The sequence below is a fragment of the Vespula vulgaris genome, chromosome 15 (assembly GCF_905475345.1).
Source record: "Vespula vulgaris chromosome 15, iyVesVulg1.1, whole genome shotgun sequence".
Taxonomy (NCBI): Eukaryota; Metazoa; Arthropoda; class Insecta; order Hymenoptera; family Vespidae; genus Vespula; species Vespula vulgaris.
In genome coordinates this window covers 3,207,363-3,231,500 of record NC_066600.1, presented here as the reverse complement: position 1 = coordinate 3,231,500, position 24,138 = coordinate 3,207,363, and the positions used below count along the sequence as shown (strand labels likewise).

The window sequence follows — 24,138 nt, the reverse complement described above, 5'->3', positions numbered from 1 at the left end:
AATCTCTTTTGTTCCTATCTTTTATTACACGAAACAACGACTTTGATTAATTATTATCGATGCATTTAGTACCCCTATCAACCCTCTCCACCCCATCCCCACCTTCACCAACACCTCCGACCCAACCCCACCCGTAACTCAAAAGTAATCGCAAATCCGAAGAAATAATTCATTCTATGACCGGCGTTTGTGGCAATTAATTACGCGAGTCATCGAACGCAGGATATAGTAACCCGTAACGAAATCGGCGAAATCGAATGATTTGTAATATCCAATGCATACCTAATTTCTAGTTACTAAATTACCCGTCGAATTTATATCTACGTGTTATAAATGAGACGTACATATTTGCCGTCGGTAAAAGTAAAATAATAATCGGCCGATCTATCTATCGGAATTGAAAAGGAATAAGAAATGGATAAATCAACGATCAAGCACCACCTCGATATAATAGTTATAAACGCGAGAAACGATCGTAATCACGTTCGGATCGTAAAGATGTCCCGGGGACATCCACAAAGATATTATCCAATGACACGAACACGCCAACGATATCCTGAACCAGATCGAAGAAACAGGAATCTGCCTGAGCTTCTCTTTCTCGGCGAGAGATCGACGAGCTTGTCACCGCAACGGGCTGGAGTAGAGAAGGGTCGAGGAAGGGAAAGGAAGAAAGAGAGAAAAAAAAGGAAGAACAGAAAGAGAAAGAGAAGAAAGAGAAAGAGAAAGAGAAAGAGAAAGGGAAAGAGTAAAAGGTTTCCGATGGTGCTGGTTCACGTATGCGGGCCCAGAAAATGTACGATCTCTATCGGATTCTCGAAAACCTGTTGAGAAGAAGGGTCCCTGTACGCGTTCCTAGCCTCATCACCGCTCCATCAACGATCGAGGAGAAAGAGAGAGAGAAAGAAAGAAACAGAACGAGAGAGAAAGAGAGAGAAATTTCTTACGGCAGAATCGCGTCAAATATCCTTAAAGAGAAAGAGAGAAGTTTTCTTTTCTTCCGAGAAGCTGGGACCGCGACGAAGGTTGTTAGTATCTGTTTTAAACCGAAATAATTAATCAGAGTGAGCCGACCGTTTCGCCGGCGGCGACTCTTCGTTGTTCTCTCTCTCTCTCTCTCTCTCTCGTTCTCTCTTGTGCGCGCACCGTCGGTATCCATTACATTATACATCACCGCGGATACTCGAATTCTAATTTATTCACGAGCGACTCTTCGGGACGAAAGTTCTGTCCACATCGGCCGTGCTCCCCTTCTCTTTCTTCTTCTACTACTCGTTGCTCGACACCCTTTGCCCGTTCCGTCGTCCCTATAAATCTTTCGGGCGTTCCGTAATTGTCGCGATCCTCGCTCGAAAAGACGACAACGACAACGGCGACAACGACGACGAAGCCGACGAAGCCTACGACGAAAGAACGAAGAAAAGGAATCTCAAAGTTTGCTAGCTACCAAGATACCCAACACAGCTCGATTGGTTTTGAAAGACGTATACTTGGAAAAGTTTCGAGGACGTTTCAAAAATTGTTCATTCCAAATATCAGTTGTTTTCAAACAATGAAAGAACACGATACGATATTCCGAATAAAGTTTCATTCAAAGTCGAATTGGTAGGGACGCAATGTGGAGCAGCTTGGTGCTCGGCAGCATCAAGGCTGATTCGCAGAGATGGTTCCGGAGCTTGTGGTGGTGGTTCAGAGACGCTAAGCCCGTAGATACGGAGAAGCACCTGTGTCCCTGCTCCGCCCCCGGCCGAACCGACGACTAGATCGATGCCACGGCTCGGTCCTTCTCTCTCTCTCTCTTTCTCTCTCTTTCTCTCTTTCTCTCTCTCTCTTTCGGCAATATCTCTCTGCGCATCTCCGCAGCGGGTTCTCACGGCAAACAATGCACCGCGCGACGCCCTCGAAAACATCCACTTCTCGTGTCGCGGCGGGAGCACACAGCTAGGCACTGTCGCTTTTCAAATTTATCTCCCGCAGAAGCTCGGCCGATTCGCCGGCGAACAACGAGAGACGACGACGATGGCGATTCGGGGGCCCACGAGTGACATCCAACCTTCTTTCTTCCTTCCTTTTTTTCCTTTTTTCTTTCTTTCTTCCTTTCTTTCTTTCTTTCTTTCTTTCTATCTATCTATCTCTCCTTCCCTCTTGCTCCGATTCTCCATTCCTTTTTGTCCGTCTTCCTTTTAACTCCCTCTTCTTGTCCTCGCCTTCTTTTTCTTTCATTTCTTACGGTGCCGACCACTTTCTCCTTTTAACTTTGGACTTTTTTTCGGTACGCCTGGTACTACAAGAGATCGAGGTAACCGGCTGGTAATTTAGTGTCCCAGCTGTCTCGCAATAGTCCGCGCGATTCGTTACGTTGTTTTGACGTTTATCCGGGAAACGCGTTATCCCGGTACACGCGTCCCGTGTATACATTGCGGAATTGGAAAGAATTAATGAACGATTTATATCGTACTACGTAATTATATGAAATTAAGGAGCCAGTCGAAAATGAAGCGTAGGTACATAAAAGACAGACAGAGAGAGAGAGAAAAAGAGAGAGAGAGAAAGAGAGAAAGAGAGTTCGGTGAAATATAAACGGGGTCCACCAAGGAACCTCCTCGGTAATCTCCCGCGCAATAATCCCAAAGAAAAGAGGGCCAGAGATTAACGCCGCGTCTATAAATCAGAAGCTTAGCGTTCTCAGTCCCGACGAAGTCCTACGAAGTAGTCCGACGAAGAACGCTCTCATCGCCGAGGCGGATTTAATTAACTTTCGCGAGTCCCGCTCGTAAAGAAAGAAACGACGTTCGGCCATCGTCAAGGCTCACTTCTTCTTCCTCCTCCTTTTCTTCTCCTTCTCCTCCTCCTTCTTCTTCTTCTCTTCCTCTTCCTCCACCCTCTCTTCTTTTTCTTTCGAGACATTCTTAAAATCGAGTCGAGGGGATCGCGAGATCCCCGACGAGTCGCGGATTAACGCGTTATGCCACCGTTAAAAGCTCCAAATCGCTCGTCCAAGTTATTTTTTTTTTTATCTTCTTCTTCTTCTTCTTCTTTATTGTTTTCTTTGTCTTCTTTCTGTTACTATTATTATTATTATTATTATTATTATTATTATTATTATTATTATTATTATTATTATTATTTGTCTGAAAGATACGGAATCGAAAGAGAGTCTCGGGATCGACGAGAACATTCCAACGATCTATCTATCTCGTACTCGTCGAGAATCGAGATCGAGAGGGAGATAACCGAGTTCGGCTCGAATGGAATTTGATTGGCCGTTTGCCCGTCGTTGTCGTCGTCGTCGTCGTCGTCGTCGTCGTCTGCTCGATTCCTATCCGATTTCTCTCGGTTCACCAACGAGGAGAACTCGAGAAACCGAAAATTAACGCGATTCTTCGCATTCCCCTGATGTTCTTTCTCCGACGAAAGAGAGAGAGAGAGAGAGAGAGAGAGAGAGAGAGAGAGAGAGGAAGAGAGGGAAAGGGAGGGAGAAAAGAAAAAAAAGAAAAAATTAACCGGGATTTTTATTTTTGATTGATCGTATATCTCTGCCTAGATACGATTAGATTACGTAAGCAAGGAGATATTTTTTGCTTTTTTTTAAATAATTATCACGGATGATCATCAATCAGTTATATCACTTTTATCTAAGATACCTTGGAGCTTTCCAATTTCGAAGGAAGCTGGTCACTCCGACAGAAGCCGTCTCTACTCGTGATATCACGTGGTACGATCTATCGACTCTTGGTATTATATGGGAAAAGAGATTCCTTTCTAGTCCCTTCGCATCGGGTCCTTCCGCGTTTCTTAATCGATACCGTCTTCTAGCCCGGGGATAAACTCAGGATAAATGTCTCGGAAATATAGTGCGCGCGTGGCGGCTCACCGGAAATGGAAGCTTGCGGTCGGATACGGATATGTATTTCGTTTGGTTCGACGAATTTTTTTTCGCCTCTCACACCAAAAACAGTTTTTGATATCCGGAGGGTTCCTTCTTCTCTCTCTCTCTCTCTTTATTTATCTATCTCTCTATCTCTCTCTTTCTTTCCTTCTTCTTTATTTCGTTCCTGAGTGGACGAAGGTACATCGTAGTTGCCTATCTTTCAAGGTCGAATTCTCGAGACACCCACGTTATATCGCATGCTCGAAGCGTGGCGAGTCACAAAAGGGTTCGCCGAGCGTATCATCGTCGAACAAAGGACCGCTTGTCCAAACAGAATCTTACGAGCGCGTCTTCGACGATACGTGGAATCGGCTGACTCCTTGACTGCAAGGAAGTAGTAGTAGGTACTATAGTAAGAAGCGTTTCTTGATCGATCGACCGATCGATCGAAATTAGTTTCGAGGCGTGAAAACGGCAAGGAAGAATGGCGGAGTCCCTTCAAAGTTTTCATTCTTTTTGTTAAAAGAGTTAAAAGGACTTGGTATTTCTATAGAGAAGGTACACTATCTGTTCTTTAATCGGTACGTTACCGATACGCTTGTTCAACGTTTCTTATGGAATATTTAATGGTCGGTTTATAAACGAACGAACGCTATTTAAAAACAAGTAAAACTTTATATTTATCGGTAAGGTTGACCGCGATAGCGCGACAATTGCTTTCCCTTTATCATTCGAATAAAGTGAAAAGTCGAAATAAAAATTGCTCTTTCACGGCGGATCTTTGATGAAAGAAAACTAGATATTTCTAAAACAATGAAAAGAGGAAGAAGAGTAGTATAAGAGGAGAGAAAGAGGACAGGTCCCGTTCGCCGCAGATTTCACTGTATCGTATCCCGATCGATTCTTCTCGCATGATTAACTCAACCGTACGATACTCTCTAACAATGTAAACCAAACAGGTAGTCCGGCTTCACGATGCATACTCGCGGCGCCCGTGTAATCTTATACGAAGAGGCAAGAAATAGAGAAAAAAGGGAAGGAGGAGGAGGAGGAGGAGGAGGAGGAGGTGGTGGTGGTGGAAGAGAAGAAGAGAAGAAGAAGAGGAGAAGGGGGAGACCGAGAAGGCAAGAACGCTATGTACCGACATTGGCTGCTCTCTAGAATATTATACGGACCGTCTCGGATTACGCGCTGAACTATCTTCGACGCATCGTTGATGATCCTCCCACGCTAAACAGAATAGTTCTCGATAGATAAAGATAGAGAAAGAAAAAGATAGAAAAAGAAACAAAGACAGAGAGAAAAAGAAAGAAAGAAAGGAGAGACAAGAATCTCACCTTTCTAGAATCACAGGATCAAGGGAGAGGTCATTACGATTTCCAGAAATTAATCAATTTCGTCGAAGCACAAGGAATGCTCCGAGCCAGAGCAAGAGACGATAACTCATGTCGCGTTCCGTGCTATCGTCGCCGACGGAGGATCTTCGAAGCGTTAGCGAGAACAAGGATGCTTTTTGCTGGCACGTATAGCGAGAAGTCGGCGCGGCACATTCCGCTGTCTCTTACGAGTGAGAACGAGGCGGGCACTTCGTGGCCCGCTCAAGCTCGAGACCGTAGAAAACATCCGTGGACCGTGCCGGCTCATCAACGCCTCCGACTCTACCGCGAAACCCATTGGCGCCCCGGGACAATGCCATCTGCATTCCGATCCTACCAGAGAGAACGAGAGGAGAGACTTAAGAAGTGAATCTCGAACCGGACTCGTTTCTTCTTTCTTGTTCGTTGCCACGACCGAACGACGGACGACGAGGACTCGCGCGAGTCTCTCGCTTCCGTTCGTCTCTTCTCTTCTCTTCTCTTTTCTTCTCCTCTTTTTTCTTTTCTTTTCTTCTCTTTCCTGTTTTATTTTTTTTCCTTTCTCTTTTTCCCTTCTTCGATATCACCCCTCCTCGATCTTCTCGAAACGATCTTACACCAACGAAAAGAAACCGTACGACTTGACAGATACACTTATCTATCGTTGAATATACTTCGAAGAAACATTGTCCCTTTTAATTTCTTAATTACAAAACAGTATTAAACAGAAATTTACTGTAATCTAAATGGTACGATCGTCTTTATCGACCTTTCTTCATGACCCATTTTCATTTCAAGAGATGAGGATAAGATCCTTGAAGTAGAGAAAAAGATAGATAGGTAGATAGATAGATACTGAGAAAGAGAAGGAGAGAGATAGAGAGAAAGAGGAGCACAAGGGAGGAGGGAAACAGAGACAGCGATGAAACGCGGCGTGGAACGTTTAAAGCGGAGTGCGTGATTTATCAGCGCGGCGCCGACGTCGCGCTCGTTGAATTTCAGCGAGCGAGCGTAAATGAAGCGTCTAACGACAATTTCGCCCGTTGAAGAAGAAGACGGTCCCGTTGGGTGAGGGTCGGCGGAAGGTAAGGCGAGGTGGAAGTTGCTCCGGGAATATGAGCACCCTATTGCACCCATCCCTCTTTCTCTATCTCTCTCTCTCTATCTTTCTCTCTTTCTCTTTCTCTCCCTCCCTTTCTCTTCCTACTTTCCCAGAAACTCTCCTTCTCTCTATCAGTCTCTTTCTCATAAGATGATCTCATCTTCCTTCTTGATAAATGTTAAAATTTATTCTATTTATCAAAGATTTATCTTCGACTTTCGAGAAATCAAAAAATGAGAAAATTTATGAAGTAATAGTTCCTTCCACCGAATGAAAGGATTCGAGATACACTATCGGCGTTTTTTCTGTTAAATGAAAAAAAAACAAAAAAAAAACAAAAAAAGAAAACGGAAACAAAAAACTCAATCCAAAGAGATTCACCTGTTTCCTGCAAACATCTACAGTTTTCCTTGATAAAAGAAGAGATTACGGAATACAGAAAGAAAGAAAGAAAGAAGATAGAAGAAAATACAGGATGGAAAAGTTCGTCGCGTAGTAGCTAGCGAGGAAAAAGATAAAATGGAGTTGACGAGAGAGAGAGAGAGAGAGAGAGAGAGAGAGAGAGAGAGAGAGAGAGAGATAGGGATAGAGGAAATGCAGTTTGATACGAAGGAACGAGTAAGAGAGAAAGAGAAGATAGAGAGAAACAAGGGAGTCTTGGTGGTAGCTCGGCTGGGTCGGTGGACGACAAGGGTTGGGGGTGGGGAGAAGGGCGCTCACGGAGATTTATGACAGGCGTTAAGCAGTAATGAAATTGCTCGTTGCTCGTTCCTCCTGAGGCGGAGGGAAGGGACAGAGAGGAAGAGAGGGGAAGAGACGGTGGTGGAAGCCGTTCAGGAGGAGCTTTAGAGACTGGGAAGACTCGCGTAGGGTAGGTGCAGTACGGTGGTGCGAGACGTCGCTCGAATACTCGAAAGATGCCGCGTTCTCTCGGTACGCATTCGCAATTATCCTGACATTGCTCTTAAGTATTCAACGTCGATTCCTTAAGGTCGATATATACATATATAGGAGATATATATATGTATGTATGTATCGTATACAATCGTTCGAGATAATTCCTTCAAGATAGATAATTAGGAAAATATATGAAAAAGTATAATAAAAAGTCCGACGTATGTACGTTTGATTCTCGTTTGATAAAAGAAATAGCGTATCGAGAGAAGAGAAGCCAGGCGATACGATTCGAAGCTAAGCCGAGGTAGGAAGGAACGTCTCCTAAATCATAGTGCTTCGACTGACGCCGGCAGATAGGTAGGAGATAAGACGACGAGAGGGAAGGAAACGAGCGAGCGGCACGGCTCGCGCCTATCAAAGGAACTCCATCGGAGTTCCACGGAGCTACGAGTGTCCAGGCCACGGCGTCAATGTCAACGGCCTAATCATGACTAATGGTTCCTTGCTAACGTTCATCCTTCTCCCTTCAACGGCGACGACGACGACGACGACGACGACGACGACGACGACAAGGACGGAGAACGCGTCCTATCTCTCTCTTTCTCACAAACACACGTTCACTTCTACGAACGCGTACGTGGCGAGTAATGCGCCGGCATAATCGTGCGTGCACGCGGATGAAAAAGGAGAAGTAAAGAGGGCGAAGGGGCCACGTCGAGATAGGCTCTTTGTAAAATCGTTATTCCTCGTTTCTCGTACGTAAACGTAGTACCTTACCTACAGTGACGCTCGCAAGGAGCGAAAGTCGATCCCTATCGCGTCGTGTTCTCTCTACGCTCGACGATTCCAGAGAGTCGACTTTGAGTTCGACTTTTACTTCGAAAGAAAAAGCGAGAGAGAGAGAAAGAGAGAAAGAGAAAGAGAGAGAGAGAGAGAGAGAGAGAGAGAGAGAAAGAGAGAAAGAGAGAGAGAGAGAGAAGAGATTTTTATCCAATTAGCATGCACAACGTCGCGGAATCTTTTTTACCGATATTATCTCCCCGTAACGCGGGCCCATATCTCGCGATATTACGATTAATGCAATTTGACGTCGGCATTCCGAACGAGCGAGCGAGCGAGCGAGTGCGAGCGAATTCGAGCGAGCGTGCCGTCACGATGTCCCTCGAGCGAGGCTCCTCCTCGAACACGAATGAATCCTGATTATCCAACGGAGATATGTCTTGCCGATAGAAAGTCGGAATTTTCGATCTCTCCTCCCTCCCTCCCACCCTTCTACCCTCCCCCAGTCCGCATCTACCTCTTTTTCTTTATTATTCTTTATTAATACGACGGGACGTCCGTTTTTATTCTCTCGTCCGAACGTTTTCTTTTTTTGCTTCTCTTTCATTCTTCTTTTCTCCTCTTGTTTTTTTTCCTTTTTTCTTCTTTTCATATTTTTCTCCCTTTCCCATCTACGAATTCGGTTCGATAATTAAACGGTAATTTTGTCGAACGACACCCATCGTTAGTTCTACCTGTAAATGCCGTAACGCAATACTACGGGCTTACGCCATTTACCTAACGTTACGTTCGTTCAACGGAAGGCTGCTGCCTTAAGTAGCTACGTCAGAATTATATATCCATTATGGCCGGGCGTTAATTTGGTGTGAACAGAGAGTGCGAGCGAAGAAGTGAGAGGGAGGAGGAGAGAGAGAGAGAGAGAGAGAGAGAGAGCTTTGACGATTACAGTAGAACGTAGGTTTCCCGTTGCTCGTATATTAATTAATGGTCTAAGACCTGCCGTTAGAATCCTTCGATACTAATTATTACGCAAGAAACTTTGCATGATGCCGCCTCTTACGTAAATACCTTTATGTACAATACCAACGCATGATATATTAGATCATTTCGAAAAGTTTTATTTTCATTGACCGTCGTTCATTACATATCTTTTCGAAATGATTATATCACAGAATAGAGACCTATAAACTTTATCGAAGAATCACGATTTATTATCAATGAATTTATAAAGATTCTTTTAAACTATACGAAAAAGAATGAGAGAGAGAGAGAGAGAGAGAGAGACAGAAGGAGAAGGAGACAGAAAGAGAAAGAAGACAGACACGTAATTCCGTCGCGTTAGCTCGTCGAGAGGAAACGTTCCTGAATTCCCAGCAGATCGAATGCCAGTGCTATAGGCGATTCGGATGAGGCAAAGACGAAGTGAGAGAGAGAGAGAGAGAGAGAGAGAGAGAGAGGAGAGAGAGAGAGAGTGGGATTGCTTATATAGAGATGGTCGACCGTGATATAAGATCCTCCGGATCCCGTAGGAAATCCCAGGAACGGATCTATCTTACCCCGAGGGATAGCGTAGGTGGTAGGAATCGTAGGAGAGGGGTAAGGAGAGGAGGTGGTTCACCTGTCAGCCTGAATTAAAGGATGGTCGAGGTCGCGAGCGTGCAGAGGGGGTTGAGAGACGAGTAGGTGGTGGTAGTGGTGGTTTCTACCCATTTCGTGGATTCTCCGTGCGGAGTGAGAAAGAAAGAGAGAATGAGAGATAGAGAGAGAAAGAGAGAGAAAGAGAAAGAGGCTTGTTTTGACGTCCACTAACCGAGAGAATCTTTCGTCGTATATCTCCTTGGATTTTCAGACATTTCGTTGCTCTCATCTTTTTAGCGATCGTCGTTCATCGAAACTAATACGCTAATGGAACGAACGTTTATCTTCTTTATAACGAATCATAGTCCTTATACTCTTTTCGAATTTTCCTCGTAAAAGAAACATAATATAAGAAGGATATAAAGGGTCGGTTTAAGTAAATTGCGTTTAAAATTCTATGTCGGTAAGAATTCGTACGTCGGAAATTACGGTTAACGTCTCAATCGTCGTGGCGAAAGACCGAGTAGTACTAGGTAACGAATGCCTAGTGATTAATGTAACCAGCCTGTTATGGTAACGACAACCATCGATATAGGTATAAGATTTTCCATCGTTACCATCCTGAATCTTAGATTCAACAAGGTGAAGGAATTGCTTTCCTTATAGAAGAAGAACGAAGAAGACGAAGAAGAAGCCTTCTTCTTCTTCTTCTTCTTCTTCTTCTACTTCTTCTTCTTCTACTTCTTCTTCTCTTACTTTTAGAAACGAAATTACTCGTTGAAGGTAGTTGGGCCCTTTCCTCTAGTTCCTCTGCCGCGCACGCATGGCAGAGATAGAGGGACGATGAGAACGAAGGAGAGTCGGCCGCTCGGAAGTCGCCATGTAAGGACAAAGAAATAAGCAAAAGGACGAGCTTGGTAAAGGGGAAGGAGGAGAAGTAAGAGACGGGGAACGATACCGTCTGTGAAGACCGTGAAATCCGGATCCACTCTAAGCTTCGTTCGGTCGGCGACTATATCTTTCTCTTTCTCTCTCTCTCTCTCTCTCTCTTTCTTTCTCTATCTATCTCTTTTCGCTTCTCTTCGCTTCTCTTCTCTTCTCTTCTCTTCTCTTCTCTTCTCTTCTCTTCTCGTCTCGTCTCTCGCAGCAGACTTCCAATCCGATAAAAGGAGGATGCACGGAGAAGCGCGAAGAGACGCGCGTAGCGAATCGCCTTGCCGGTTCGTTCGCCTCGCTGCTTCGTTACCGTACGAAAGAGAGATGGAGGAGCAGTACCAAAGGAGCCGCAAAAATCGAAATACGAGTACCTTAGAGCGTGCACGCGTGTCCCTTCCACTTGGTCTCCCTGAGAAAAAAACATCAGGGGCAGGAATATTAACATAATAAGGAGACCCGACGATAGGACGGACGGACGGACGGTCGACGTTAACACACATATATACGGCACCTTCTTATCCGATTTTACGAATCAAATTTTCTTTTATCATTATTTCATGTTATTATTATTATTATTATTATTATTATTATTATTATTATTATTATCGTTGTTGTTGTTGTTGTTGTTGTTATTATTATTATTATATAAATAACGCTTCGTTAATTACGCGAATACCAGATATCCGTCCGAAACTTTAACGCGCACGTTATCCCGCGTGTTTCCGCTTGCGGTTCCCGATCGTGCGCGCTACTCGGCTGTAAATAATTCGTTTAGAATACGCGTTCCGCTGTTTTGTTTCGCGCGTATATCAAGCGCCGGTGTGTTCCTGGCGCAAAATTCCCGTTGGCCTATCTTTTGTTCGCGATAGGTATGCTAATTAGTGTCGACGTGTAAACGCGCGTTGCGATATTAATAATGCACGATTATCGGAGCACGGCCACGTTGGGGAAGGAAAGAATAGGAGTGAAATATCATTAAAAAAACATGCTTTCTCTCTCTTTCTCCTCTCTCTCTCTCTCTCTCTCTCTCTCTCTCTCTATTTCTCTCTTTCGGTATATATGTTATAAAATCAACGCTGTCGGAAGAATTCGTTCTAAAATTAAATCGCATTGGATGGCTTCAAACTGATAAAATATTCATCAACGAATTCGACTTGTACTGGACGAAACGCAGAGATTATTAATAGACAATTTCTTATAGATCTTTTCCTACGAAGGCTAGAAAAAAAGGAAAAAAGAAATAAAGAAGAAAGAGATAGAAGCAAAGTCACTTCTACGTTCACCGAAATTCCGACGAACGTCTTTCCGACAGATCGCGACGAATCATTCTGCGGCCACTGTGAAAGTGCTTAATGTATTGTGAATAATATAATCCTCGAGCCGTATCCTATCCGAGCGTTACCCTATTGCTGCGGGGAGCCGATAGGAAAAGGGCGAAGGAGAAGTGGTATAAGAAGAGATAGGAAAAAGAAGAAAAAGGAAAAAAGAAAGGAAAAAAGAAGAAAAAAAGACGAGGAAGGCAGATGAAAGCGGAGAGCGAGGAGTCGAGACATCAAGTATTGATGCCTTCTCCATGCTCGAGACCGTATGCACAGGTACCTATACACGAAACGAGAGAGAGAGAGAGAGAGAGAGAGAGAGAGAGAGAGAGAGAGAGAGAGAGAGAGAGAGAGAGACAGATAGACAGACAGACAGACAGATAGAGAGAGAGAGAGAGAGAGAGAGAGAAAGAGAGAGAGACGTACACACAAACACATACACATACTAAACATCGTAGCATAGCATACGCATAATACAGAGGGAAGTACGATAGCCTCTAATGCCGAGCCGGTGTACATCGTGTCTGGATGTCCAGCACTCTCCTTAATGGGGTGCCACTGATATCCTCTCCTCCCTCATTCTCAACACACACACACACATACACACACAATCATATACATACATATATACGAGACACTGACACGTACAAAGATAGAATCACGCGAGTAGGTATATACTGGACAAGATCGCGTCCAGGACGATCTCGAAAGAAGAAGCTATTTCTCTCTCTCTCTCTCTCTTCCTTCTCGTTCTTTTTTTTTTCCTTTTCTTTCTCTGTATCGTCAAAGTACTTCCCCTCTTTCTCCTTCGTTAAGCTTCGTTCCTCATCTTTCAAAGACTCTTTCTATCCTTTTTTTCTCCGACTAGACAACGCCTAGAAAGAATTTAGCGGTCTACCGGGAATCGCGAGTAAAGCACACTTTAATGGGATTGCCGTTCGCGGAAGAATCATTAACGTCCTTCGAATACGATGGGAAGGCAAGCGCGAGCGCCAACGTTTTGTCCATCTTGTTCTTAACCGCGAGATTCGCTCCATAAATCCCTAACATTCTTGACAAGAATCCCTGTGTTCCCACGTGCTTTAAAATCCGTGATAATTGTTCTAATGTCGAGATGGTTGCAATAAAAGATGGCAGATAAATAATATCTAAGTACGTGCATTTATAAAATTGACAAATTTCTTATCCGATCGGATGATTTATATAATATAATGTAAATAAAATTAAATCGGAAGGATGGCTTGGACGTGAGATTTTCGAGTCAACGACAAAGGTACTGAGAAAATCTAATGAGTGACCGAGCTAATACCAGGCTCATCGCATACTCATGCACGATGATAGAAGTGTTGCCATCCCTTGGTATTCTTCTCTCCTCTCCTCTGCTTGGACGAAGGGATATAACACGTAGCCTGCTTTAAACCTATGAATGCATATTCAAGATACGAATGTTTTAAATCCCGGCAGGATTACGAGTCGACGAGGAATCTCTACTTCCGAGAGTACAACAGTAAGAGAGAGAGAGAGAGAGAGAGAGAGAGAGAGAGAGAGAGAGAGAGAGAGAGAGAGAGAGAGAGAGAGAGAGAGAGGAGAAAGAGATGGGAATGGGTGGGACGAATCATTGAACTCGTGCGAATGAGTTTTATCATTTTCCATATCGACAATGGGAAGAAAGGAGGAGGGCAAAGAGGCGGAGGACGTGATTCGAACGTGAAATAGAGAAAGAAAAGAAAAAGTGAAAGAAAAAAGAAAAAGAAAGAGAAAAAGAAAGCGAGAGAGAAAGAGGGAGAGAGAGAAAGAGGAAGAAGAAGAGAACAACGGAGGACGATGGAGATGGAGAAAGAGGGAGACGGAGGGTGAAGGATTAACGGCGATAAATTTCGCAAAAATAGGGGCTTACCCTGTCGCTGGGCGACAGTCTAATCCTGAGGCCGCGCACCTCTCCCTTTAAACGTAGAGATGGGGGCGACTCGCCATAGGATTCGTCGACTCTCGCGAGAAACGATACGACTATATCTTTCCTTTTCCTTTTTCTCTTTCTCTGTACGAGCATCGCCGGCCATCGCAGCAGCCGCTGGTGCCCGTACTTTTTGCAATTATCTACTCGGCTCTTAAGGATATTGCTCGTTTTTTTTAATCGTACGGACGTCCGAGTTTCCTCTCCTTCCCTTTCCTTTCCTTTCCTACCATCCTCCACCTCCATCTCTATCTCCACTTCCACCTCCACCTCCACCTCCACCTCTACCTCCACCTTCTCCTATTTCTTCCGCACCGATCTGCATTTCACGAAATTCCAGGAAAATTGGATTGGGTTCCTCTTTTACCATTCTCTTAGATATTACTGGATTTATTACGTCCGGGTATACGCGTATTCAAACGCCCAATAAAATCATTTCCCATCCCTTCTTCTTGCTCATCCTCCGAAGGAGATCAGAAGAACCACGGAGGACCGTTTCCAGCCGTTTGATTTGAGAAACGTGCCAAGGAGACGAGGAAAGCCACATCCATTTTGTTTCTTTCCGAGCGAGTCTGTGTGGGCGAGAGAAGAGTATCCTTCGAAGGATTGCGAGAGAGTAAAAGATAGATAGATAGATAGATAGATAGAGAGAGAGAGAGAGAGAGAGAGAGAGAGAGAGAGAGAGAGAGATAAAAGGAAAGATTCGGCATTCAACCGCGCGTCCAGAACGGGCGCAACAATGGCCGCGCATCAACATAATTACAGTTCGCCTCGGTTGCCGAGACGCAGTCCCTTTCTCTCTCTCTCTCTCTCTCTCTCTCTCTCTCTCTCTCTGTTCCCTCTTTCTCTCGACGAGGGCCAAGTATTATATTCAAATGCGAGCCGAGGCGGCGCCAGTGAGCAAGAGGAAGCAAGGGGTTGCCATGCCTCGAGGCTGAGAGGAGGTTGAAGGTTGTAGGTCGAGGGAGGAGGGTTGAGGAGGGTGATGGAGGGAGAAGGAAAGAGAGAGGAGGGATAACCGACGGAGGAACACAGAAATGTCGCTTCGAGCGAGCCCGGCGATTCCCAGGAGAGGAAATTACGTCGTCTGGCTTGACCCCTCCATCACCTCGGCTACGTTTCCTCCTTGGTCAAAGGGAGGGAAGAGGGCTGTCGGTGAGAGGACGACGGTGAGGGTGGCCGCTGCCCACGGCTCTGCGATACCGGCACTCGCCATTTCCAGCTCCACCCTCGACTCCAATAGAAGAGAAAAGGAGAGAGAGAGAGAGAGAAAGAGGATATCAAAAAACTATCGAAATCACGATGGACCGATTGCTGACGCAGAACTTCTTCATATCCCCTTATAATAAATGGTGTATCTTCGAAAAATTCGTTATTTTTCGATAGAAAGGAAAAAAAAAGAAAAAACAGTAAAATAAATAAAGAAAAAGTAAAAGAAAGAGGCTCGGTTCTGTCTGTTCTATCTGCGTACAACGATCTGTGACATTCGTTGAATCGTACAAGAGATAAATATAGTAGTGGAGTCGATATTATCGTTCTCCAACGGAACATATTTTCCGAAAGAAGCAGAATGAAAGGATACATGCGATAAATATCCCGTATGGAGGCAGCAGAGAGCGTCACGTCGTAACTGAGAATAAAACAAAAACGGGGAATAAGGAGGAAAGGTTCGCGGGAAAGGGTGTATAGCGTGTGCTTGGCGAGGCGTGCGAGAAGGAGGCAAAGAAAGAGAATGAGAGAGAGAGAGAGAGAGAGAGAAAGAAAGAAAGAAAGAAAGAAAAAGAGACAGCCAGAGAGAGAGAGAGAGAGAGAGAGAGAGAGAAAGAGAGAGAGAAAAGAGAGGGTGGGTCGAACATTGACTTCCCACGAGAAAGAAACGCGCGGCAGGAGGATTTGTTCGAGCGGAAAACTGCCGGTCGATGTATGCAAACGTCTCTTCCACGTCCTTCGAAGCCGATAGGGTGACAACGGGCGTGTCGTGTCGGCTCGGAAGCCGGTTATTCGTAAAGGATAAATATTGTCCGCACGCCGAGAAATCGTCGTCCTGCGGTAAGCGAAACGTAACCAAGACGGTGATTCGCGAATGGTCCAGACTCTACGGGAGACCTTGACCTATGATCCTTGGTGGTAGCGAGTCGTGCCACCGGAAACAGGTGGATAATGGTTAGTTTCGTGCGTTAAACGGACAATAGATATCAGCCGAGTGCGGCTGCAGGGTGGCAGGACGGGACCGAGATAGGAGATCTAAGTGGGCCATGCCGCGCTACGGTTATGGCGGCATAAAACGCTCCGCTAGTGGTACCGGAGAGGGCAGAGCAGTCGACGTTGAGTACCGTAGAGAGAGCCCCTTTACGGCCGAAAAAACTGCCGCTATGATTGTCTATGCAAATTGTTTAAGATATCCTTGGGTCTGAGAGGCCGCGTCTTTCTGGAGATTCTCGATCTTTTCTTCTCTCTTTCTGTCTATCTTCTCTGTCTCTCTCTCTCTCTCTCTCTCTCTCTCTCTTTCTTTCTCTTTTCTTTCTCTTCCCTTGTAAGAATCTTTCGAAGGATGCGCGTACCGCAACGGTTATCGTCTCGATGAGATAATGGAAAGGAGAGAAAAAGAAACGAGAGATAAAAAGGATGATAAATAAGCTAACGTCGAGGAACTCCTTTTTCTTTCTTTCTTTCTTTCTTTTTTTCCTTTTCTTATTTGTTTTTCGACGTGTTAACAGGTCGCTTCGTGAGATTTTTCTCTCCTCTTTTTCTTAATTTTTCTTCTTCTCTTCTTTACGCCCGCGTTAATCAAACGATTGGTTAAAGTAAAAATTTGATCGTTAATCCTTGATCGAATTAAATATTGCCCAAGACTAATATGGATGAATTAAAGATCGCGAGAAGATAGGGTGAACGTGTTGAGCCGGCTGAATGAAACGCATTTCATTATCGATCTCGATGTGCACGACTCGATCTCTCTCTCTCTCTCTCTCTCTCTTTCTATTTCTCTTTCACTCTCGAAGCACCGTTGGCCCGCCTTATTCCTTCCTCTCCGCGGGCCGGTAATGGTATTGCCGGTTTGTGGTTTGTATCGGCAGCCTTACCTACCTTAGATAGCTTATTGATTGCCTCGACTGCACTCCGCTCTCCCGTTACACGACAATGTAGAATATACGCTTCGCCTGAAACCGCCTCTGTGTTTCCGCGCGTATACCGGGTGATACCCTAATTTCATTTCCTATTTTCTATTACGATTATATTTTCATTAATTCTAATCGATGAAAATACATTTCTCCTTAAATTAAACAAACATTTGTCTTTTCTTTCTCGTAAATACAACTGTAACGTATCAAGTGCTAGCAATAATGTTCCACAATCCGATTTTACTATGATATACGATAAACGAAAGAAAGAAAGAAAGAAAGAAAGAGAGAGGGAGAGAGAGAGAGAGAGGGAGGGAGAAAATAAAGAATTGGTAAAGCTACAAATAAATCGTGTTTCATGGAAAAGTCAGTTTTATCGCCAGAGAGGTTTCTGTATTCGCCACCCGATATATGTGAAACGAAGTAGCATAGAGCACAGAACTGGCAAATGTAATTTCGTAGAATGTTTCCATTGATATAAGAAGAGCAGGAGCTTGTTGGTAGTTGGGAGGAGCTGCCGGGTATATGGAGTAACAGAGAGTAGAAAGAGTAAGAGAAAGAAGAAGAGGAAGAAGAAAGACGAGGAGGAAAAGGAGAAGAAGGAGAAAGACGAGGAGGAGGAGAAGGAGGAGAAGGAGGAGGAGGATGAGGAGGATGAGGAGGATGAGGTGGAGAAGCAGAAGGAGGAGGTAGAAAATGGAAGAACGGAAGGAGGTGGCGGAAGGAGGAGCAAAGTCGCAGGAAACTGCAAGCTAGACGGATATATCTCCCGAGTAAATTAAAATGGATTATATATGTCGACTCCATCTTCAATCTTTATTCTTTCCAGCAACGGCTCGCAACCCCCTCGGGGCTTTGGTTTATTGCTCGCGGCCTCCTGCACCCCGCGGGTAATTGTTATTGCTCAGAAATGAATGTGCAGTTTTCTCTTGCGACGGCTCGGACTGGTACAACAGGAACGCGCACGGTCTTGATGTATTTTCTTTAGAGTTTGAGAGTCTCGATATTTCCCATCGTAAATTTTACTTCGATGATTATTCCGCTTAACTATAGTTACATATAATTATTTTGTAATTATAGGCAAATTATTCTTGGCAAATAAATGATCGCAATCGAAAAGTTTATTTGACAATTTAATTCGATAATCAGTTTCTCAATTACGAAATAAAATCATTCGAATACCGTCATCGTAAGTATGTGTGTATATATATATATATATATATATATATATATATATATATATACGGATAGGTACATGAAACGATGATGAGTCGAAACGATCCTAAAGTCGGTTACATATGATTCTGGAAAGGCCAGAGAGTAGTCTAGCAAGGAGAATCTCGAGACACCGAGAGTCGACCATGATATATGCTCTTCTTCCGTCTAATTAAACTTAGGGAGCGTCGCGTCGCAGAGTTGCTTGCTACGTTGCTTCTAGTCGTGGACCGACGTATAGCGAAGGGCGCTCATCGGATAGCTTTCAAAATGACAAGCGAACTCGGAGGTGGAGCCTATAAAAGATGGTCACGAGTGCGAACGCGACAAAGTTAGAGTCATACATACGTATGTAAAATACATCTATATATATATATATATATATATATATATATATATATATATATATAGAGTTAAGTACGTACGTAGGATTAAAACGATGAGGAAACGTTGCTTGTTACTGTCACGATACAAATTCACTTTTCGAACCTAATAATTATCGCTTCGATGATTTCGATCATGGTAGAAAGCAATGTAATTCTTGAAAGAGCTTAGAAAGTTAATCAAGCTGCTAGTGTTCATGCTCGAACGAATACGCGGAACGTTTATATCTATATTTTTTACGAATCCAAGGATAGATGCACTGTAGCTCATTATTCAAATTATCAGTCATTCTTTTTTCTCCTTCTTCTCGTACTTCTTTTTCTTCGTTCCTCTTCTTCGTTTATCGACTAACAACTTCCTTGTTTTCTCTTTACCAAGCGTGTACCAATATAATCTGCTTTGGTTAACGTTTCGCATTAATAAAACTTTTAAGAATGAGTAACGTTTCACTTTCAATCGTGAAACGGAATTTCTCGACGATAGTTCTTCTCTCGATCGCGTGCACTTTATCGTTCCTCGTGAAATATTTTTAACCGAGCAAGAAGATGCATGCGTAACTCGTACAAAAGTTTTCAAAGCTTTGGACGAAAAAAAAAAGCAAAGAAAAGAAAAGAAAGGGAAGAAGAAGGAAAGACAAAAAAAAAAAGAAAAAAGAATGGGTATTACTCCGCAATTGAGTGAAATAAATTCCGGATTCGTTTAATCGTTCGTAATAACAACGAGATGAATGCGGCGCTAGTGAATCGAGCAGCGGTAAAAAACGGAGCCAGAGTCTTGACTCGAGTGGTTTGCCAAACGTGTAATCATAAAATCGATCCCCCGAACTGTTCCATCATTGGACCAATCGTGAAACAGTAAAGAACAATTCGAAATCCCAAAACATACGAAAGAGTATGCTAGTTGAATACGAGAGGAAGGCACACGTCTAGGGACACTTTCGAACGCGTACATCGAGTCCCGATGCACCATGGCTTACACTAAAATCCTTTTAACTTGGACCATCCTGCCATTGGAAGCCGTTAACAACGCGAAAGCTCTCGGCGACGCGATTAACTGAGAAGCAGCGATCGCAACTGCGCGCAGCCACCAGTAGCGGTCTGCTCGTCTTTTCACGAGGGCGATATCGTCATCGTGCAAACAGCGTATATGCATTAAACCGTGAACCCACTATCCACGCCGTCATATCCAATACAGGTTGTGCGTTGCGGGGGTCGTAGGAGTCTCTGCTTGGAGGGTGAGCGAGTATGTATATGTGTATGTATGTGTATGAGAGAGAGAGAGAGAGAGAGGAAAGGTGCTGCATATATAGGGTGCTTTCGAGGGTGTCTGCCAAGCCACCCCTATGCCTCCTACCCTCGTGCGGTAATGGCATTAACCGAGCTGCAATATGATTACCGCTCTCGCAAGGTAACTTGATCATACCCAAAATCTATGGGGTGTCCGGATAGACGGTAGATAGAACGTTAGAGAGATAGACAGAGATGGACGGAGTACTATGTCGAGAAAAAGAAGGTGTCGTAGTCCCAGGAATTGTGTTCACGCAATTGTGTCTCATTTTCCCTTGTTTCTTTCTCTCTCTCTCTCTCTCTCTTCCTTTCTATCTCTATCTCCGTCTATTTATTTATCTATCTTTCTTTCTCTTTCTCTCTCTCTCTCTCTCTCTATCTTTTTCTTTCTTTCTCCCCTTAATCGTAGTACGCTTTTTGCAGCTCGGATTACCCGTAAATCATTAGACGATGGAACGACCCTAGCTAGAATCGACGTTCCTTATCCGGGCATTAGGAGATTACTCTTTGCTCAAGCTCGTTTCTTTCCACTTAAGTTTCCTTCCTTCCTTCCTTTATCCCTTCCTCCCTTCTTTTCGATTCGTTCTCTCGTTTTATTAAAAAATACTCTAATATACGCGCCTTTGCGTTTACTAATTCGCAAACGGCTAGTTTGCGGCGACAACGATGACGACGACGACGTTAGTCACGAAAGAAAAGAGAAAACGGTATAGTGCTAATGAAGACGACGAAAAGTAAGAAAGAGAAAAAGAGAAAGAGAGAGACAGAGCAAAAGGTTGGTATTATCGTCGGACGTTGACATATTGCGAACGAAGAACGTCGTCGTCGTCATCGTCGTCGTCGTCGTCGTCGTCGTCGTCGTCGTCGTCGTCGTTGTAGTCGTAGTTGGGTGTTCGCAGAATGAAAGACAAACGTTAAGCGGCCAAAGAGAGACTCACCGTGAGGTGTTGAAACAGCCACGCCCTGAGAATGTTAGTCGCGACTTTCGGAAAGATTCCTCTCTTCTTCTGATTCTTCTTACCCGAGGAATCGTCGTCTTCCTCGCCCGTGCCCTCGCCACTGCCGATACTCGCGTTGCTCGCGTCACCTGTAACAAGAAGAGAAGTACAATTTTTAATACTTATTCGTAATAAACGAATGAAATAACGTAATGGAGAACAGAACGATGAAAATTCACTAAGTACGTCCGATCGTCTCGACGTTTCGACACTTTCTGTTACTTCGACAGTCCTTCGTACTAAGTATAAAGCCTATTCTTGTACTGTTCCAATCCAAATAGTTCGATAAACAAACAAAAGTCTCTATCTTTTTCTTTCTCTGTTATCGTCCTTCTCTCTCTCTCTTTTCTGTATACATATTTATATACACAAGATCGAAGATTACAGAAAAAAGAAAAAAGAAAAGAAAGAACCAAACAAACAAACGTAATACAAAAGTCGATCGATTTAACGACTTAAATTTAAAGATATGAGAATGATTTTAAGCCGCGTCGCGATTTTCGAAGGTTGGTGGAGAGACGGAAGGGGGTTGGCGGGTACCCATGGGCGATAACTAGCTTTGCCTCCACTCCGAACGCCAGTTCCCATGCATACAAACACCATTAAGCCACCCGCAATATCCCGGTTTCCCCTTTTACTCGGTATACAGCTCCAGCTCCTTCCAACAACGACAACAACGACTACCACCACTACTACTACTACTACCACTACTACTACTACTACAACTACTATTACTATGACGAGGACCCTTCCATATCCCTCTGTATCCCCCACAACGCATTAATTCCCCGTCATTTATCAATCTTAGCTTTTTAATTGCACGTGACTCTCGGTCACTGGGGACTCGGTGGAGGCGAGACGGTAATGAAGGACATTAAGACGGCTTACGGTCACGCTTTACGAACACTGACAAGTCTCCTCTCGCCGATTTCTTTTTTCTATCGTGCGTCAAAAATAACAAGAAATTGGTATTTAACAATCACAATCATCGTCGAATAAAGGAGAACGAGATGTTCTATTTTTTCTACGAGATCTACGAGAGAAAACATTTCACGATTTTCTTTCTTTCTTTCTCTCTCTCTCTCTCTCTCTCTCTCTCTCTCTCTCTCTCTCTCTCTTTTTCATGTTCTCAATCGGCGAAGAAGGAAAACGCGTCGCGCTACTTACGCCGACGGATTATAAATGACCGAGCTTTATCGTAATGCCCAAGGCTCTGAAGGTTCTATCGTAACAGAGAGATCAGGGTTAGCACGCTTCTCTCAGGGGGTTCAGGATGACAGGTCGCCCGGGGGTGCCTCCGTGTCCTCTACTTCCTCCCTCTCTTTCTCTCTATCGATGGCATCACCGCACCGTGACCACCACCACCACCACCACCACCACCACCACCACCAACACCAACACCGGCAACCGAACAGCCTTTCAAAAGATCGCTCTCCTGGCCGAGATTAACTTTGAATTCGACGTACGGATCGAGGGAAGCTGGAGGGACGAAAAATTTGTCCGTCGTAGGAGCGGACGGACCGGAACGACGGGAGATCGATGGAAATCGCTCCCGGAATACGACGCGTCCGTTCTCTCTTTTTACTTTACTTTCGAGCGAGAACGAGAGAAAATGAGAGAAAATTTTTCTATCGATCTTGAAATCTCCATTTTCCTACGTACTTACATACACGAATGTTTACATTATTCCTATTGTAAGTATTCCGTGTCTATAGTATATACAAAAAGAACGTATGCGTTTCTTGCTTTATTATATTTGTATTATCATCGAAGTTAGGTACGTAATTTTCCAAGAAAATCCTCCAAGGTTAGTCCGACGTAGCTAAGCAATTTATCCTATACGAGAGCAACAACAGCAACAACCTCCGAGAAAACAATTACTATCGTCTCGGTCGATCTCAAGGAGCACCATCCAGGACCTCCCGGCGACGTCTTCTTCTTCTTTACCCATCTCCTTCGCGTCGCTTGTTTTCATTCGTCGGACAAGAAGCAAAGTCGAGAGAGAAAGAGAAAGAGAAAGAGAAAGAGAAAGAGAGAGAGAGAGAGAGAGAGAGAGAGAGAGAGAGAGAGAGAGAGAGATGATCTTACCACGAGAGACAAAAACGCGGCTACATCGTCGTCTCCGGTCCTTCGACGGTGGCTCCGTAATGGCGAATAGTCCCGTAGAAAATGGATAGAACGGTCTGCGATGTAACTAGTGAGCGAGAAAGAGAGAGAAAGAGAAAGAGAGAAGAGGAGAGAGAGAGAGAGAGAGAGAGAGAGTGCTTGGAACGAGCGACGCGACTGGCCAGCGGAATAACGGAATGGTTAGTGGGAGCGTCCCTCTGATTGCAGTTAATTTACTCGACGAATCGGGTTAATGTAGCGTACAGACCGTATCGTGCGGCACCGTATACGAGCATAGACGTACCGGTAAAGAGGGTTTATCTCATTTATTCGACGATTGTCATCGCTGTAATGCCCGATTTCAAAACTGTCACCGGCCTCGCGAGTGGCTACAAACGGACACGACCGAAATAATATAGTATCATTGTGAAAACGGGTGGGCGAAGGGGGGAGGGCCGGCGAGGAGGGATGGGAGAGAATTTTTTCATTATTTCTTTCCCACGGAAAATAAAAAGGAGATAAAAAAGAAAGAAAAAGAAAATAAAAAAAGGAAACAACAGAGAAACGCCAAAGAAAATGCGATAGATACGCACGCATTTGTATCTATTGTAATCGAATGATCGATAGTATGATCGGATGGAAAATTGCAAGTAAACATTATTATTGTGTTTTTACGAAGATTGTATAGGAGAGATGCGAGATTGCGGGGACTCGAAATTTATATGGTTCGATGAAGATCAAGTTTTTTTTATTCGTAGAAGAAGTTGTTAAGAGAACGCGTAATCCAAGCACGTTGTTATTTCGCGCGCGCTCTCGCGCGAACACATATATATATATATACCCACACATTGTCGTCGATAAACCATACGTCGTTACTCGTAGGAAACCGATCAACGTCCCACACGTAACTCTATTCGTTCGTAAGTATTCTCGAAGTCGATCAGCTCTTTTCTACACTTGTCCTTAACCACCTACGTTCTATGCCGAACGGTGGGACACGCCTCGTGTATCTCTCGGGAATATTTGAAAAGAATCGTCGTAAGGTGTGGAGCTCGTCATCGTTCTGCGATCCGGTGAATGCTCGTTGGCGCGTGCACTAAGCGCGAGGCACCGTTTACGAGGATGCGCATCGAGTTGGAAGGGCGCGTCGAGAGAAAAAGAGAGAAAGAGAAAGAGAGAGAGAGATAAAGAGAGTGAGATAGAGTGGTGGTAGCCGAGCGAAGCCATATCGTCCT

General features: G+C 44.2%; 1 protein-coding gene across 4 annotated transcripts in view; it reads right to left on the bottom strand.

Moving 5' to 3' along the window:
* LOC127069422 (homeobox protein homothorax) overlaps nucleotides 1-24,138 on the bottom strand; it is a 354,198-nt gene that overhangs the window by 110,568 nt on the left and 219,492 nt on the right. For all 4 annotated transcript variants that reach the window (XM_051006442.1, XM_051006440.1, XM_051006439.1 and 1 more), the window contains one exon: nucleotides 20,738-20,886. In XM_051006442.1, the coding sequence (XP_050862399.1) occupies nucleotides 20,738-20,886 (149 nt within the window). The remainder of the gene's footprint in view (nucleotides 1-20,737; nucleotides 20,887-24,138) is intronic.